Source organism: Bacillus rossius, chromosome 2, assembly GCF_032445375.1.
Source record: "Bacillus rossius redtenbacheri isolate Brsri chromosome 2, Brsri_v3, whole genome shotgun sequence".
Lineage (NCBI taxonomy): Eukaryota > Metazoa > Arthropoda > Insecta > Phasmatodea > Bacillidae > Bacillus > Bacillus rossius.
The window spans coordinates 104057309-104077701 of record NC_086331.1 but is presented as its reverse complement, the minus strand read 5'-3'; the positions used below and the strand labels follow the sequence as shown (position 1 = coordinate 104077701).

Here is a 20393-nt window from a genome sequence, read left to right as displayed (position 1 = left end):
ATCTGCAAGGAGGAGGAAGACTACATGGGGAAGGGGTCCGGATGGACTTTGTCGGCCGTTAAGCGACTTCAACTCCGAATAAACAAGCTCGATCCGCTCTGTGCCAGCTCCTACATCGAGCTACCTGCATGCATCGAAACAAAACATGCGGTGATCAATCCACAGAACCTCGAAGACCACATATGCTTTAAGTGGTCAATTCTTGTCAAGTATGTGGAAGGATGGAATCCTGAACGTGTCAACCAGTGCTACCATGACTTGGAGGCGAAGTTCAACTTCAACAACATTGACTTCCCTACTCCAATCAAGCAAATACCGCTGTTTGAAAAACAGAACCTTGGAGTCTCCATCAACATTTACAGTATCGACGAGAATATGAATGTTGTTCCTGCACGAGTCGCTCCTGAAGAGAAAGAACATCATTTCGATCTTCTGCTCTTGGTCAATGACAATTCGTCCCATTTCACCTACATCACTAATTTTTCTGCTATGGTTCGGTCCCAAATCACTACACATCATGATGCTATTCATGTTTGCAAAAGATGCTTCAAGCATTATGATGATCGGGATAGGGTTAGCGGGCTCACTGGTCTTCAGTGTTTGGAAAAACATAGTGAGCTCTGCAAACAGCATGCTGCTGTTCGAATGAAAATGCCACTGCTTGATGAAAATGGCCAGCCTCCTGTTCTGAAGTTCAAAAACTTCCATCACAGTGACAAGATGCCCATCGTGGTATATTGTGATTTTGAAGCTATTCTAGAGAAAATCCATGCGTGTCACCCGAATCCTGATGAAGCATACACACTGCAGTACCAAAAGCATAAGGCATACAGCTACTGCATTTACGTGAAAGCAGATAACTCCGTCATTCCTGCACACCTCACTTCTTCACTTCCTTCACAGCCTGAAATATACAGGGGGTGTGACACAGAAGATAAATTCATATCCCGCATTGTGGAGATTGGACATGATGTACAGAAAATATTTTCTACATCTGTTACTATGACTCCGCTCACACATGCACAAAACACTGCTTTTCTGCAAGCAAGGTGTTGTTGCTACTGTGGGGGAAAGTTTGGAGGGGCTGTAAAGAAAGTTCGTGACCACAATCACTTCACCGGCGAATTTATTGGGCCTGCATGTAATTACTGCAACCTTCTCAGGCGCAGAACAAAAAAGATGATTGTGTTCTTCCACAACCTGGCATACGATCAGAACTTCATTATCAGAAAGTTGGGGTATGATAGTAAAGACATCTTCATCATTCCGAATTCAGAGGAGAAGCTGATAACTTTTTCCAAGAGGTTACATGATAAGTTCAGCATTCAGTTTGTCGATACGTTCCGTTTTATGAGTCGGGGTCTCGCTTCGCTCGCCGAGTTCTTGCCTGGAGACAAGTTTATAAGTACTGCTGAGTTTTTCGCTCCTGATGAGTTGGAGTTGGTTACCCGCAAGGGAGTCTTCCCCTACGACTTCGTTGATTCTTTTGCTCGACTAGACGATACTAGTCTTCCATCCATCGATGAGTTCTTTAATATTCTGACTGATTCTGGTGTTTCCGAGGCAGATTACGCTCACGCACAAAATGTCTGGGACAAGTTTCAGTGTGCTACCTTAGGGGAGTACGCGGACTTGTACCTAAAGACGGATGTTCTGATTTTGGCGGACGTATTCGAGAATTTCCGCAGTCTTTGCTTGGAAACATATAGTTTAGATCCGTCTCACTACATTTCTTGTCCTGGGTTCGCTTTCGACGCGATGGTTCGAACCACAGGTGTACAGCTAGAGCTACTCACAGATTACGACATGTGTATGTTTGTGGAGGCTGGTATTCGCGGTGGTGTAGCGCAAAGCATTAAACGTCATTGCGTAGCCAATAATGCCTACGTACCAGAAACACATGATGCTTCCAAGCCATCCACATTCCTGGAGTACATTGATGCAAACAACTTGTACGGGTGGGCGATGTCTCTGCCGCTCCCCATTCGTCATTTCCAATGGACAGACACATCAATTGATGTCATGTCTATTCCGGAAAATTCACCCACAGGCTACATTATCAAGTGTGATGTGGAGTACCCTCTCGAACTCCACGAAAGTCACAATGACCTGCCATTTCTTCCCGTAAATCAGTGTCCGCCCGGCTCAAAGCAATCAAAGCTGATGACAACGCTGGAAAATAAAGAGCACTACATCGTTCACTACAAAAACCTACAGCAAGCAGTATCGCATGGTCTAAAAATCATAAGAATACATAAAGTTCTTCAGTTTGAGCAGTCGACATGGTTGGAGCCCTATATTCGGCTGAACACCAACAAGCGCAAAGCAGCAGCCAACGAGTTCGAGAAGGAGTTCTTCAAGCTCGCTGTGAACTCGACATTTGGTAAACTGATGGAAAACAAGAGGCGGAGGCTCAAAATGGAGTTGGTGTGCTCTGAGAAGAGATTTAAGAAGTTGGTGTGCCGTCCGTCCTTCAAGGACCGCACGATGTATGAGCCAAACTTGAGTCTTGTCCACCTGAACCATGAGACCATCGTTTTCGACAAGCCGATCTATGCCGGACTCGCAGTACTTGATCTATCAAAAACACTCATGTACGACTTCCACTATAATAATATGAAACCGAAATATCAGGAAAATATTCATCTGGCATATATGGATACAGACAGCTTTGTGTATGAGATTCAGACACAGGACTTCTACCATGATCTAAGAGCCGACCCTAATTTCATGTCTGAATTCGACACCAGCTGCTACCCTCCTGACCACTCATGCTTCTCCCCTATCAACAAGATAGTTGTTGGCAAATTCAAAGATTAATGTGGGGGAGAAGTAATGAGCGAGTTTGTCAGTCTGCGGGCCAAACTCTATGCATACAGGTGCGGTGGCAAGGTCGAGAAGAAGGTTAAGGGCATCCAGCGTTGTGTGGTCAAAAACCACATCACATTCGGTGATTACCTGGATGCCCTGCAAGACCACCACACAAGGAGGGTAGGTGTTAGAGCCATACGGTCGAGAGAGCATGTGCTGTACAGCGAATACAGCAATAAGCTAGCCATAACGTGGGAGGACGACAAACGTTTAATCTGTTAAGACGGTATCCGCACGGTCCCCCACGGCTATATCGGAGGCGATGAATAATATTTTTTTGTAAATAGTTTTTGTTGTAAATAGTTTGGCAGTTTGGTTGTTGTTTCCATTCGTTGTATAGTTTCCTTTTTTATAGTTTTCATTTTGTTGTATAGTTTCAGTTTTTGTTGTATACCTAGTTTCTGTTTTTGTTGTATATTTTCTGTTTCAGTTTATGTTCTTAATTTAATAAATAAGATTTTACCTACATATTACTTATTTTTTAATTGTTATAACCTATATCCCCCCAAGGTACTGATACTTATAAATGTTTTAGAGAATGGTAAAATGTAATTATACGCAGACAATCAGTCTGTTTGTAGAAGTCATAGAGGTAGGATGTGTACGAGTATATTAATTAGGACTCGTCAGATACCCGGATGGTAGTGACGGCAACGGAGAACTTGGTGAATACAGGCTACCGACTTGTCTCGTCTTGTCTCCCGACTTGTCTCGACTGTCTAGACTTACTCTGTCTAGACTTGTCTCGACTCGTTCCCGACCTGTCTCGACTGACTACATAACACTTGGCGCCATCCGGCAGTAACTTTAAGAATTAAAGATGGCGACGGTGGCGCGCTCCGGCGGTAACTTTAAGAATTAAAGATGGCGATGGTGGCACACTCTGGTAGCAGCAATAGGAACTAAAGATGGTGACGGTGACGTCATCTGGTATCGAATATATGAACTAAAATATGGCGATGGTGGCGCCATCTACCAGCCAACTTGAGAACCAAGATGGCGGCGCCTCTGACAACTAATTTTTGAATTTGGCACGCGATACTAGCGACATCTACCAGCCAACTTGATAACCAAGATGGCGGCATCTCTGGCAACTAATTTTTGAATTTGGCGTGCGATAACAGCGACATCTACAAGCCAACTTGAGAACCAAGATGGCGGCGCCTATGGCAACTAATTTTTGAATTTAGCGCCATCTGGTAGTCTGTGCTGGAATTAAAGATGGCGGCTGTATAATAATTTTAATTTCAAATGTGGCGCCTTAGGTATGCATTAAGGAAGGCAAAAACACCCTCCCCCCCATTTATCATAAACTGCCGTCAGTACGTAGCATATATAGATTATTTATTCCACCATATCCCAACTGGTCTCGTGGTCTGGTTGGTAAGGTGCCTGCTTTCTAACCTCGACATCCTGGACGTTTTCACGTCCCATGGATCGAATCCCAGCCTCGGCACTGAAAATATTTTAGTTAAAGAAAAAAATAAAATAATCCCTGCTGCTACCTGGTGGCGACCAACAGTACCTTATGACGTCACAAGATGGCTGCCTCCAGCAGACGAAAACAAGATGGCGGCCACCAGCAGACGAAAACAATATGGCGGCCACCAGCAGACGAAAACAATATGGCGGCCACCAGCAGACGAAACAAGATGGCGGCTGATGATTACATCAAATTTCGAAAAGTCGAAGTTGGAAAAACAATTCGAATCCAAGATGGCGGCCGTGACGAAATGTGCAACGGTGACATCACGATTCGTAGTTGGTGGAAATTTCTAGAAATACAAAATGGCGGATGGATTAGCATGGATTAGCATAGATTAACATATGGATTAGCATAGATTGGCATACAGATTAGCATAGATTGGCATACGAATTAGCATAGATTGGCATACGAATTAGCATAGATTGGCATACGGATTAGCATAGATTGGCATACGGATTGGCATAGATTGGCATACGAATTAGCATAGATTGGCATACGGATTAGCATAGATTGGCATGGATTAGATGACATCATCCAAGAGGTTGGCAACATCGAGGGTCGCAAGGCTAAAGGTCAGGGTCGAATTTCAATGTCAGGGTAAAATTTCAAGGTCAAGGTCAAATTTCAAGGTCAAAGTTAAAGGTCAAGGTCAAAGTTAAAGGTCAAGGTCAAACTTAAAGGTCAAAGGTCAAACTTAAGGCCAAAGGTCAAAGTCAAAGTTCAAGGTCGGCTCCTGGATCCTGCGCCTGTCCTTGAATCGGTATTTCCTATCTACTAAATCCCCGAATCCCCCTCCCTCCTCCCCTGACCTAGAACGAACCAAATACATCTACTGACAGCATTGTAATTAGGGACGAATATATACAATGAACACAGAGAAAGGAAATTTAATCAGCTATAGGCATGAGTATAAACTATTTCTGCATTTGGTGCATGATTTCGGGAAAAAAATGGGAAACTTGGGAAACATGCCTAGACCTAAATTCTAACCCGTATCTTCCAGAATGTGAGGCTATTGTCTTATCACTGCATCACGTCGCCCCGTAAGCCATTCTATTATAATTAGTATCTGAATGCTGCGTGGTTTGCTCTTTTGACTTGGTACCTCATTATTGTGGGTACCTACTGTACATGTATCCAAGTAGGTACTGCAAAAGAAAAATAGACACTACTGCAATTTTTTTTGCCTACTTGAGAATAACACATCTGTACAAACATTTCGTCTCCTCTTTTCTGTTTTTTTCAGTTTGAGCTGTTAGTTGTTATTTATAAGTCAATACATCTCAAAAGGCCGCATCAAAGCCAGCTTAACTCGGTCTCCGCACTCGCATGCTCACTTAATGGAAGTTGTTTCCTAAATTAATCTGCTTCATTATTTCTTGCCTTTGATTAAAATTTCATTAATTATATAACTGTTACATCCTGGGTAAGGATTGTAACGGTCTTAAATAATAGCGAGATGTGGATTACAGCCAATGGTTTAATAACAACGCTCAAAACACAATGTCATTACAAGATTGAAAAAATGATACATGATCCGAGCATTATAATTTGAGTTCGAGCCTTGAATTTAATCACTCGCCTCAGATGCTAACACACAAAGCCTCAGATGCTAACACACAAACCATTGTGATTTAAGTCTCAAGTAAATTTCTCATCAATGTAAACAATCAAAAAATGAATATTACAGGCTGATAGTTAAAAAAAAAGTGAGCCGCGAAAAAAGTATGTGTTCCAAATACAATTACAATTGAATAACCGGTTAATTAAGACAACAGAACAAAGCTGACATTAAAAGCTAACAGCCCCCCCCCCCCCCCCCCGAAAAAAAGTTAAAAGTGAGCTCCAGGATTATTAATAAAACTTGTACATTACTTTAATTTAAGGAGCAGCTAAAATATTAAATTATCTATATGATCAGGCGTAAATAATATGACAATAATTATCAACGCCAATTACAATACTTAATACTGTACAGTAGGTTTTTATCATTGAGTTCAACAAAAGCTACCGCAGCAAATGCGATGGTTACTGACGCCATTACTCACCTTGTAACGTTCTCATGTCGTGACTTGAGGCAAAGTGGAGTATTCTTCAATTTGATTAACCTGCCAAGTTTTTGCTCGGAATTCACTTGCCCGACTCTGCAAGCGGCCCTAAAAGTCCAACAACTGCACTAGCGATTAGTCCACTCGCTCCATCGACTCGTTCCGGTGACGTGAAGAATCAAATGTCCTTGGCTTCAAGCCTGTACTCGCTCCGTTTCTCAGCAAGCCCCAACGATGCCGATTAGTCGTTCCTTGTCAACTTGTATAACAGTAAACTCGTGCTCCTAAATTCCTGTTACTAGCAATCAATCACTGTCCAACTCGTTGTTTGTTGTGTGTGAGAAGTGTAAATGGTAGCCGGTCTTATGTGTTAACGACGAGTGTCTTTTAGCGTTAGAGAGTGTACATGGCAATATTCGCTACAAATAAATGCCTCGCCATCGCCGTCGTGTTCGGCGTCGTCGAACTTCGCTGAGCGAGTTCGAATATATACTCGCTGAGCGAGTTATAATATCTACTCGCTGAGCGCGTTCGAATATCTACTCGCTGAGTGTGTTCGAATATCTACTCGCTGGGCGAGTCACACTCGCTACTTTCCGAGCACCTTCGCGCGACGTCCGACTCAGGAAACGCCTCGTTCAGAGACTATTACTAACACTTGAGGATCGATGGGCTTACCACTTCTGACGACGAATTACTTGGGCGTAACGGGTAATGGACGGAGCAACTTGAAGTAGGCGTCGACGGCGGGCGGCAGCTTTTTTTTTTTTTTTTAATAGCTTTGACAAGTCAAGTATCACATATGGAGCAAGATACTCACTTGTGTAAATTACACAATCCCACCACCAACAGTTGGGTTCAAACGCTCCAGCTCTCTGAGCTCTTTCGTAAACACTGCTACGAGCGGGGGAAAATAAAGCAAAGAATGAAAATAAGGTATTACCAGCAAAGGTATAAGATGCTGGGAAAAATTGGAAAACCCAGGCGGGCGGCAGCGACGTGAAGTAATACTTCGGCGGTGGTAGAGCTGCTTCTCCTTGCTCAGCTCCCCGGCGGGGGCTTATATACCCCTGAGGCCAACGGAATTCTAGGCCCAGAAAGTTCTTAACCAAGATCGTCTTCCACGTGGTGCTGACTTTCGGTCGATGTGGCGGTCAAATGTACTGGACTATTCTTTAGTAGCCGCTTACAAGTTTTGCTTGTCCTATAAATCACAGGCGTATTGACGGTGTTCTGTTGGAGCACTGCTGGTGGCGTTCGGACAGAGTTAAGGGGCAAAACATGTCGTTACAGCGGCACATGACGGGAGGATGAAAACCCTCCCGTTAAATAACTAAATTAAATTTAATATTATTCCAAATTAGTTCTACAAAAAATATATTCTAGTTGCTGTAAATTTTTACCACAAACATACAGATTTATGCTCAACCAAAATTGCTTCCTTGTCAATGCACAGCATTTGGTGAAGACACGTTATACAAAAAAGTATTTTGAGGCAAACATTTAATCAATGTTTTTATTCATTTAGCTAAATAATAAATAGTACCTATTGTACTCACAGTAACTATTGGCCTAGACTTAAAGCTGAAATACTAATTAGGCCCTACAACCAAGAATTCATTTAAATGGCACTTCCACATTCTGCAAGACACGGGTTCGAATTTCAGTCCAGGCATTATGATCTCTGTTTTCCATGTTTTCCCGAAACCATGCACCAAATGCAGGGATAGTTTTATAATTTAGCCTATGGCTGATTAAATTTTCTTGCATTGTGTTCATTTTAGATATTTTTCCCAATTAAAATGCGCTCAACAAGACATCAATACCAAAAAAAAAAAAAATTGGTTGTCTGTAAAGTCGGTTTACGGACGATAGTTTAACGTGACAACGTCATAACAAAACATTGATGAAATGATTGCATACTTTTATGAATCAAATCATTTTTATTGAACTATCACTATTTTGTATGGATACAAAGAATGAGTGAAATGAAATCTACAATTTAATTGATAAATTTACTTTTATTTGCACTCATTAATTCAAATATGTTTATTACTTTAAAGAAGAGATTATTTTAACTATAACTCTTATACATGTTTGCTATTTAACTTCTTCCAATCTGTGTTATTCTGTTAAGGATAGGACGATGATAGGAAAAGTAGGAAACGAATGGTAGTGTTTCAAGTTTAATGTGCCTTGAAAAAGTCAAATCGATGGTTGTTCCAATCGAGTGGAAGAGAGATAAATGCGGCGCAAGCGTACAATGAGCGTAACGGGACAATGTGCGTAACGGGACACTTTTTCGTGCGCGCAGCCGGCGTTCATCGATTTATTAGACGTCACGTCAAAAAACATAAAACTAATAATGATACATACAAAATAAACATAGGCTCGACTAGGATTTTTTCTAATGTTCTTTTCTTTTGAATGTGTGAAAAAATGTTAATATTTTGTAATCGACACTGGAAAATTGTTTTGGTTCATACTGTTACGAACGTGAATAAGGCCACGTCACGCGCAGGTGTAGAGCTAGCTGGGATGCATCACATGCCGCCGTAACATGAGATGTGCCGTGCGCACCTGGGTCGCCGCTACCCCTTCCTCCAGCCCTCAGCTCCCCGCGCGGCGCTGTTAGTTTGACATCCGAAACCTGACAGCTGCGGAGTTACGCGAGCCACCGACACGTGTTTCGAGAGATTTCTGCCGTCGTGTCGGCGTGGAATGACGCCACTGGCCCCAGCCGTGCTCGTGAGTTCCAGAAATAGCGGCTGATAAATAAAAAGAGGACGTCGGCCTCAGCAGGAGAGTTGAGTCAGAGTTCAGTCGGGAGTTCTCCCGCGGCGGAGTTCTCGGGGCGATAGTGCCGCGGGTGCGGCAGAGGGGCGAAGTCCTTGGACGAAGGTTCCAGGGCAGGGAGTGAGTTCAGAGTGAAGTCGGGAGTTTTCCCGCGGTGGGGTTTCCGGGCGATAGAGCAGCGAAGTCCCTGGACGAAGGTTCCAGGGCGAAGAGTTCAGTCCCGGGCGATTGTGTCGCGGGCGCGGCGGACTCCCGAGCGAAGTTCCGAGCGAGGCATCGAGTGGGATCTCGGCGAAGGGGAAGTGCGACGGCGGTGGCGGAGTGCGGCGACGGAGTCTTACGACGGAAGACCACGAGGGGTGCCGCGGCGAGAGTTGTGCCAGAGGTGCGGCCCAGCGAGGTGTGCGGTGTGTGAAAACGAGTGACTGAGGAAGCAAAATTTTTAAGTACAATTGATTAATTGGCATTTTTAGATTATTTGCTAGTAATGTAAATAGTGGCAATAAATCAAACTGTGTGTGTGAGATAAAAATCTTTAATTGGGCTATCCCTTTACGAATCCTGTAAATCGCAACAATACGTTACATTTAATCCCATTAATTTCTTGAAAAAAGTAATAGGTCTATATTTGATTTTTTTAATGCATTATTATCAAAACATTACTATGGGGATTCAATAGAGCAATGAAAAAATAAGTAGTTCAAAATTTGTTCCCTTATGCCATCCAACTGCAGGGGATTTTAGTTGTGCATCCAAGAGTCAGAAAGGCCAGACTTACTAAATACTGACTAATGAAAGACTGATAGTACAAGCTTCATATATTCTATGTAAACTAGTTTTATGTTAACTAAAACCTGAACATTTTAAATGTGTTCTTTTTATTTTATTGTTTTACACAGTTTTTTAAAGTGGTTTATATGAAGCTATTATTTAGGGTTTTTAAACACGATAATAATGATCTTAAAATGCCCCAATTCCCATGTAGGGAGTTAGGGATTTTTGAGATTGTGTATTACAATAGCAAACTTTAAAATAAAAAGATCAAAACCCAATTTTTTGTTTTAAAAAAAAATAATTATATTAACACTATCAAAAAGTTGCATACATTAAGCAACAACTTTTACTCATCAAAACCCTTTTAAAACATTAAAGCTTCAATGCAGGTGAAGAAATTTGTTTTCCTTATTTCCTGTAAAATTTTGCTCTTCGGAGATGGGGCTTTCAATGTTATGGTGGCAGTTATCCCTGCTGTAGGTATGGCTGTTCGGAGACTGTCTTGTCTGCTTGAAATAGGCCATTGCTTGTTTGAAAGGTATAACAAGTATCGAAAAAGAAGGCCTTGTGGTTCGAATACACTTGGCCCATATGCTTGACATTGTACTTGACCTGGTTGAAAGGTACCTATGCAATGTATCGATGTAGAAATTCTCGTGGCTCGGAGATGCTTGGTCTGTATGCTTTTAGTTGGCACTATTTTAGTCATAATGTGCACCAAATAGGGGAACCTGGGGCAGAATTGGGAAGCGGGGCATAACGGGGTACCACGATTTTATCGTCAAAAACGTGCTTCCACTTGTTATGTGTAGACGGAAGTTAAACTCCAAAGTGAAACGCAACACCACAGTGTATCCGGAGCCATCTTGTTGTTTGCAGTTTGTTAGAAGTGGTAGTATGCTGTTTCAGACTGTGTTTTTTGCTATATTTACGTGATATTCCAGCCAAGGTAACTAAATATACTTACTTATTTAAAATTTATACTTATACATACTAATTAAAAAGTGCATGTCTTTAGCGACAATTTATGAATTCCATCTAATGTTTTAGATAAGTACATTTTTAGCTAGAAGGTTGTAACCAAAAATGTTTCTCAAGGGGAAAAACGGGGTACCTACTACCCCATTTTGCCCCATGTTTGTTTAAGTAAATACTGAAATGACAATTTGTGATATTCTGCATAGATTATTTATTCTAAAAAATCTACTTATATAAAATGTACAAATCAGTGTCTCTGAAATTCTACGGCATCCTGAAATTTCTCTTCGAAAACCTGAAGCTACATCGGCGGCACGTGCAATGGGCTTCAATAAAGTAGCAGTATAGAAGTTTTTTGATCTCTTAACAGAGGTTGTTGACAAATATGGCCTCACTGCAGATAAAATTTATATTGTTGATGAGACGGGAATCACTGTTAATCCCAAAGGTCATTCCCGAATTATTTCTCAGAGGGGTAGTCGGCAGGTTGGTACTGTGACTTCAGCTGAAAGAGGGGAAACTGTAACAGCAGAAATTTGTTTTTCGGCTGCTGGTGTTTATATACCACCTATGCTAATCTTTCCAAGGAAAAGGATGCAACAAGAGTTTCAAACAGGACTACCTCCTGGATCATGGGCTGAGGTTGAAGATAAAGGATGGATCACAAAGGAATAATTTATTTCATGGTTTAATAATTTGTTATCTTTTCTAGAGCATCCAAACAATCACCAGTGCTTCTCTTGCTTGATGGGCATGCATCTCATACTAAAAACCTTCAACTAATTGATACAGCCCGGATAAATGGTGTTATTTTATTGTGCTTTCCTCCTCACTGTTCCCATAGTCTACAACCACTAGATGTATCATTCATGAAGCCCCTCAACAAGTATTACGAAGATGAAGTGAGGAAATGGTTGCGTTCTCATCCTGGACGCGTAGTGACGTTATTTCAGCTTGCATCTCTGTTTGGATCAGCTTACTTGCAGGCTGCAACTATGTTGACTGCCATCAATGGTTTTCGGAAGACTGGGATCTGGCCTTTTGATGGGAATGTGTTCACTGAAGTAGATTTTCTTCCTGAAGATCCCACTGACATAGGTTTACTAGCTGATGGTCCTAGCACTGTACCACCTCTGCAAATTCCTCCCACAGATGACCCTCAAGAAGGGTGCTCTAACTCGGCAGATGCAGAACTCCAAACAGTAACTTCAACGCCCTTGCCTGAAACATCCTTTCAAAGTAGAGCTACTCTCTTCACTTTCCCAAATTGTTCTCCTGAAAATGTTCTACCTGTCCCCAAAGTAGTACAAGGCGAACAGAGGAAAACACGTAAAAGGGGAACAACGGCTATTTTTACTGCATCTCCCTATAAGGCAGAATTACTAGTAATACAGAATAAAAAGACCAAAAAATTGACACGAACAGCACAGAAACAGCTCAATTTAGATGAGCGCAAAAAGAAAAGAAAGAAAAACATAAAGTCTCCTCTCCTCAAGTGCTCAATAAGTGAGAGTGAAGAAAGTCAAGATGACGATGCGGAGTGCCTGTACTGCAATGTCTTTTATTCTAAGTCAAATGAAGGATGGATAAGTTGTTCAAGATGTTTAAAGTGGGCTCACAATTCGTGTGCTGGTAATGACAGTGATGATGACGAAGTGGTTCACATCTGTGAACCCTGTGCACACTAACTGCCATAAATTTATGTATTTTCATTCAACATAATTGTATGCTCTTATTTAATGCTTAATGTTAACTATTATTAAACTTATTTAACTTATTTAGAAAATTCAAATTATTGGTTTCTGAATTTATTATAACTATACCCCATATTGCCCCATACTAGGGGCAAAATGGGGCAAAATGCACTTTCTTATTTAAATGATGATTATTAAAATCAATAGTAATTTATAATTTTCAGTTTATGATTTAGTTATTCTTCATAGACTAAAGTATCATTTTTACATAAAATTTATCAATTTGTAACATTTCTAACTACATTTATTACCTTCCAACCATTAGATACCCCATTTTGCCCCAGGTTCCCCTACAGCCTTCATTGTAAGCATATTGATATTGTATCAAATATTTATTCAGCTGCGCAGTTTTCTTGTATAGAGTGCTTGGTCTTCATAATGAAGAATAAAAAACTAGTCAGAAAGTAATTGGAAAAACAAATTTAAATAATGGTTTTAAATTTTAAATACCTACTCTAAGTACTGAAAAAGGATTGAACCAAGGATGGAAATTGATCAAATTGACAAATATATCAACTTGTACTTTTTTTTTTATAATTTTTAAATTTTTGTATTTTTAAGGTAACATGTTTTTTTCCCTCTTGTAAAGTAAATTTACTCTTAAACTTGTAGTTTTCTACAGAAAATAAATTTTTTCTATTAAAATGTAATGCTGATTTCTTTTTTTTTTCTTTCAGATTCTTTACAATGGTTGTTTTTGGAAAGCCATAAAATGGATGACAGAACAATTGACCTAATTTTTGCTGGCTCACTTGAAAGTTTGCCTCCTGTAAGCTCAAAAATTGTTCGTATATTTACAAGCTCTACATTTACAGGTAAGTATTTAATCCTTGCTGCACACACCGCTAATTTTAAAGTTTTAATGATAAATTATTTGAAAAAAAATTACATTGGGTTGAAATTCAAGGTGACCAGATGTTCCTGCGAATACTGTTCGGAAAGTATATTCTTGATTCCCCTTGTGCAACTCATGGATGCTCACAACCATCTGGTGACATGTGGTAGAAAAAGGAACCTGGTTAAAGTAGTCTCATTGTTATCAGCAGCTCTGTACCTACCTCTGGGATGGGTGAGAATGGAGCAGTCGAGAACAGTTCAGAAGATGGATGAGTTTGGTAGATTAGGGGCGAGTAGTGGAACAGCAGAACAGGGCGAGGCATATGCTTCTAAGGTTGTGCACTTAATATGATTTTGTTTATATATTTACACAATTTTTGTGACCAATAAAGTGCTTTATTTATTCTTCAAAAAAATCAAATGAACAATAAAAGTTACATTTTTTTACTGTAACAAAATATTTTGTAATACAGAGGAAATGCACAATCTTACATGCACTGTCTTCTAAGAATGTGCAAAGAGTTAAGAATGTACATTAGCATATGTCGCATATGAAGGGTCTCAAGTCTTCATAGTGTGAATAGTCTTCATACCACCAATGTTTGCACACACTACATCACAATCTGTTTTGTTTGTTTTCCTTTTATTTTCTGATACATCATTTGTATGTACTCTATGCTACTGGTTAACAACTTAAAATAAAGATATCCTGACCATATTGGCTTCACCTAACGTCGCCATCTTCACACTGGTTGCATGCCCACCCTCTTTTTCGTACCAACCTATTCATAACACAATCAACCCTCAGTAATAGGTTATTCATACACTTCGTCACAGCCAGAACAATTAATAATTGTGTCTTCTACTACAGCTATAGAACATGCAGAACATATTTTTTTGGATTACTCTATATATTAACTTTTCAAGATCAGCGACCAACGTCTTGCCTTGAACCTCTTTTTTGGTGAATTTAAATGTGTTATCTTGTCCAACAAAATTAAGAAATATTGTGATCTTAGCGACTCACATTGTGACTTTAAATCTGATGTCACTAAATATATGTATTTCAAATGCCTGGCTGAACTTGTTCCATTTCTCATTGAGATTAATGAGAAGAGATAATTTTGCTGGGATATTGAAAGCATTCGCCATGATCCAGACGGAACTCAGTCTTCACCAGCCATACAATCACAGCAAAACTCAGTACAAATTACTAACACTTAGGCAACGCACTTTTCAATGCCTTGCGCTATATTTTCATTAAATCGATTATATCATGTATTATTAACTTTGATGATACATACTTTATTCAAACATTTCACATACTTTCAGCTTGACTTCAGTCATACACACTGCCATCTTACCTTGACCACCACACAGGATAGCCAACTAAAACATTACATATTATTACAGTTTGTACAGCCATTAATTCCCACTAGACATACTGCAATTTTAAAGTGTACAAACATGCCTTAATATTGTCAAAAAGGTTGTATACACAATTTAAAAAAATAATATATATATATTTTTTTACTTCTTAAATATAGGACCTATAAAATAAAACACATCTGTACTTTACTTTTTTCTTTTTTAATTTTCATCTAATGTAGAGAGGTGAATACACATACTTTTGATTTTCAATGTTTTGCACTATTTTGGCTAGTAGTATCATGTTTTTGTGTATCGAAATAGGGGTAGATAATATACAATATTTACTTCCAATATAAAGATGAGAGTTAACAAGGTGAAACTTTATTATGTACAATAAAAATGACCAATTGATCTTATGCCAAGATAAATAGACTAGTAATGCTCACATATGTTACAACTCAGATTGGCCCGGCTATAATATGACCTGACTTGAACGTTCACAAAATACACCTAAAAAAAAAAATATTCACTAAAAATGTTAGTAGCTGTTTTAAATTTCAATTTGAAAATGATTTTTTGACACTCACACAAAAAAAAAACACCATTACATGATGCTCAACACAGGTCCACACTGTTTCCATAGCAACACAATCAAATTTTCCCTGCTAGAAAAATGAATGTTCATTAATTTTGATGATTCCGAAAAAAGTTTTGAATACTTACATTTACTTTAAACCTCGCATAAGTGTACTGAAGTTGCTTGGCGTCGACAGTGCAAACCAAGGACCAATATGTCCTTGGAATGGTGGCTAAAATTAGTTAAGCCCCATCATGGGCTGAGTGCTGATGACTGTGGTCGCTAAAGTTATAGTGAATAGTTCCGAAAAGAGGTTGAGAAACTGCACAGCCCGGTCACTTAGTACATAATTATTTTTGTGGTGTGAGTCACTGCCAGATGCGACCTATCTAGTCCACATCGAGCAGAGAACTGGTGAGATGATGGACTGCCTCCAGCCACACAGGGAAGAGGGAGCCACATGACCTCACCAACCAATCACAACACACCTCTCAGAAAGTGACCTATCACAACACATTTCACTACCAAAAACTTCCAGAAGTCCTTGCATAGAATTAAAATTTTTTCCCCTCTTTAGTAAAATGATAAACACTGTGAGAAATGCACGAGTTCAGCTTTTACATCATAAGATAAATACAGCTAGTGTAACCGATAAACTGTTTCTGCCGGTGCTAGTGCATCACACATCTGTCCTTTCCTTTCACCAAAATAATACACAATGTTCTAGAAACATAATGAAAGCTTCTAAATAAACACAAGAATAGAGGTATAAAACAATATTGAAAGTAAATAAAATATTGAAAGTTGCATTTACTTAAATAGTACCTTAGCAAACAAAGTGAAAAATAGTAAAAACAAGTTATACAGCTTTTATAAATAAATAATATATTTTAAAAAATTAATTACAAGAATATTTTGAAAAACAAAATGCAAGAATGAAAAAATAAGTCATTATGATCCGGAAGCTATACAACCATGAATGACTAAAACATAATATTAATTCCTCTCAAAAAATACTTACAAAAGCTGGGGAGGGCTGGGTCCTTGCATTGTTATGGTACAAGCTTGATATAGTGAGTGTTTTAAACCTGTGACATAGAGTGTTTTTTGTGCAGAATTATGCAACTCAAAAATATAAATAATAAGTAAAAGACCAAACTACATTTGTGAAAATGGCTTAATTGTTGAGTACTTTTTCTAAAGGAATAAATTATATTTCAAGATAATATTATTTTTGCAGTGATTGCTAAGTTCATTCAACATGTATTGTATAATAGTAAATCAATAATGGTTTGTATGGGAATAGGCATAATATGCTTACAGAAGTAATATTGTTTTATTCTGAAAAACAGTTTTTTTGGGTGGTACTTATATGATAAGGTCTATGATAAATCATTTGTATATATAAAGTTTTTTTGTATACATGAAGTCATTTATATAAGTACATGAACTTTAAAAAAAAACATATTTAGCAAACAATATTGTTGTTTAATACATGTTTGTATGTTTCAGACACCACAATGGAAAGAAACACTTTAATGGCTCAATGTTATCCGAAAATTAAGGAGTTTTGCAGAGAAAAACATGGTTTAGAATTTCAGGTGAGTTAATTAAGGGCTGAGAATTTTTAAGAAAACTGTATGGAATAAGGCAACCTAGTGGTAAGACACTCAATTACCATTCCAGAGGAGCCGGGTTTGAGTCACAGTCCACATTCTGCCTTCGACTTTCTAGGCCATAGCCAACACCTTTCTTAGTTTCCTTGAATTCTGTTTTTGTTTTCATCCATCTCTAATGAATTCTCTATGGACAAGATGCTAAGCCCAAATAAAAAAATGCTGTTATTCAGACAAGATTATATACATAGGCCGTTTGGTTATTTGTACATACTAACACGTCTTATCTGAAAATACGAGTGTCAAAAATTTACTTTTTGTTATAGGTTTCAAGAAAATATCTTGGAAATCAGTTGATTACCCAATGCTTTGCGGAAACTGTACTTTGCTTACAGTTAATCAAAAAACTGTTTACACTCACGCATATTTCAAAGTACATGTGAGCAGAGATATTTAGAAAAAAGAGTTCTAAGTTTGATCCCCAAAAAAAAGTGCATATGTTAAGCCCTAGCTGTGGAATTTTTTGTTTGAATTTAGAATACGAATATTAGCATACTACATTAGCATATTACTGCCAGGGGAAGTTTGTTCGGCAGCTAATCTGTAGTGATGTTTCTAACCTGCACCCTTGTGAAGAATTTTTCATAGCATATAAACTATTTTGAAAAGCAGTTTACTGGATTTCTATAAATGTCCCAAATACAGATGACCTCAGCTGGGTGAAACAGCAAAATTGGATGCAATAATCGTACCACCAATCAGACGAGGCCACCAGCTGAAAGGCAGTTCTGCAAGAAAAACAATCATGTTGGGTTAAGTCCAGTGACCATGGTGACAACTTCTCGTTGCCCATTCTACCCATTGCACTGAAGCCATTTGTTGGGTAAAATAACATGTGCCTCATTTTGAGAGTTGACCTAGCCACTGTATCTTGGCTTTGGCCATGTCTTGATGTTGCTCATCATCAATGTTTTGGCATATATTGCAGTTGCCATCTTCAGGATCCAGAACAGTTAAATAAAGCGGCAAACTTTTAACCCATTACACTGAAGCCTTTTTATGGATAACAGTCACCCACTGGTGTCCGGGGAAGACTTGATTATAGGGCTCTTTTTAAAAATACTTAAGACATCTTAAGAGCTGGATGAGCTCTTCACTGCTGAAATTGTGTAATATAAATTATGAAAATATTTCAATGAAACCACGTATACAAACAACATGCCCATGTTACAAATATGCATTAAGTACAAAAGTACAAATAAGCATGCTTCTTTCGACACATTCTGCCTACTGACATAATTTAAATAATACAGTGATGTTTTACATGTAGTTTTTCAATAGTTACAACCATAGTGATTGTATTTATTCTTAGTTACATACTTGCATAAAGTTATTTCTGCTTAATAGTTTACTATTACTTTGAGGCAGTGTAAGTAAATAATAAATTATACACTGCTGTAACAGTGGACCTTTTAGTTTCACAAGGAAATGAGGAATGAACAGAAACAAGGTGTGATTCCGTCTGAATATAAATACTCTATATTTATTTAAATGATGAAACTTATAACAGTTGAATGAGAGACAAATATATCAGAGGTATTAAAATTCGTTAAAATATAATTTCAATTACATAATTAAAAAAAGCTCTCGGATATGTTAAAAATACGGGCTGGCCCAAATTAGATTATTAAAGGCTTCACTTAATATAAATAGACAATATCAATTTTAAAAAAAATACAAACAGGCATAAACAATCCCAATGTAAGCGCTTAAAGTCCAGAAAGAAAGTTTTATATAGTTCTTATATCTTCAAATGTAGTAATTTAAATGTTATTCTAAAGGTTCATAAATATTGTAGGACCGGAGGTCTGATGCTCACTGGCCGGAGTCCAGCAGTCAACATGGCATCAGGGCACCTGTTTGTTGGAGAGGGAGTGTGCGAAAATGCGGCTAGGTCCGCATCCGGCTCTTGGACCTGTCAGATAGGGACGGTAGCTTCTAGAGCCCGATGCGTAGTACATCTGGATCTGAAGATCGCAGAATTGCGGGAGTCGCGGGCGTTTCCATAATTTCAAAAAAAAATATTAAAAAAATAACTACTATACTGTGTACAGACGGACTAAACTACTTAAAGGAATTTATAGGGATAGCATCCCTTGTCTAACTGACTACATCTTCGGTTACGGCCGGACAGAAGTCTTGCTGTGCATTTCGCCGATCCGCCGATAATCTAATGCAGTCCGTCTGGAATCGTGACACGCAGTATTCCCGGAGGGGCCACGTCTCTTAATTAAAAGGAATAACTCAATCAAAAGGTGAGGGGAGACTTTGGCGTCCGGACCGAAAAGTTCCGAAGTTCTCTGAGTGGGAATCACAAAATAACTCTGACTTCCATATCTCGCAGTTGGTAGCACTGGCCGATTTTAGCGCTACCTGTTGAGGGGTGTCCGAAACAAAAGGGATCGACTCACCCGAGGCATCTGCTACAGCCTGGGGCTAATGGAGGGACAGGAGAGAACTCTGGCGGCTGGCAAAAAGACTATAGAGGAAAATGAAGGGAGGTTAACAATGTCGCCACCAGGTGTCGCGGGTGTTAGCTCCACTCGCTGGCGACAAGTGCAGAAGCTACTATTTCTGCCACTAGATGTCGTGTGTGGTCCATATTTGTACATATTTTTTCTATGGCAAATCGTCCTTGAAGTAGGCCACTGCCTGGCGAGTTGATTTCAGGGCAATGATCCTGGGCTAAATTCTGAGAACCAAAGGGGGGGGGGGGACTGGGGGGTGAGGGTGGACCAAAAATGCAACGAGGCTGGGAAAGAGGGTCCACGAGATACTCGGTTGTGCCGAGACTTGCTGGGCTCAGCAGGCCTCTAAGAAATAGAGCTTGCAAACCAGAAGCTGCTCTATGCAAATTTAGTCATGTAGGGAATTAATATTATAGACCACGGACGTGACTGCAAGTGGGAGAAATGTCATCAGGGCTGCTAACGACATCTTTAGACTTGCAAAAGATCAGATTGGCCCCTGAGGAAAGGTGCCTCGGGCCACTGCAGCAAAGTTTAACTTAGTAGAGTACACCAGCCTAACAAAGTGTAAATCACCCTTTTGTAACCAAATTATATGGAAAATAAAATTTTCAAATAAAATTTAAAATTATAAAAAAAATAAAAATAAAGTGCCGAAATACCTAATTTCCAGCATATTCAAATAAATATAGCAATCTGTAATCATTTCATTTTGTTGTGTTCAAATTATTGCTGTGTTAAACTGTATTATACCTGC

The 20393-nt window shown here is 39.2% G+C and overlaps 1 protein-coding gene across 1 annotated transcript in view; it reads left to right on the top strand.

Moving 5' to 3' along the window:
* Positions 1 to 13419: 13419 nt before the first annotated feature.
* The window catches only part of LOC134528942 (NACHT and WD repeat domain-containing protein 2), a 122263-nt gene continuing 115289 nt past the window's right edge, over positions 13420 to 20393 (top strand). The window contains exons 1-2 of the mRNA XM_063362610.1: positions 13420 to 13522; positions 17005 to 17093. Of these exons, the coding sequence (XP_063218680.1) occupies positions 13420 to 13522; positions 17005 to 17093 (192 nt within the window). The remainder of the gene's footprint in view (positions 13523 to 17004; positions 17094 to 20393) is intronic.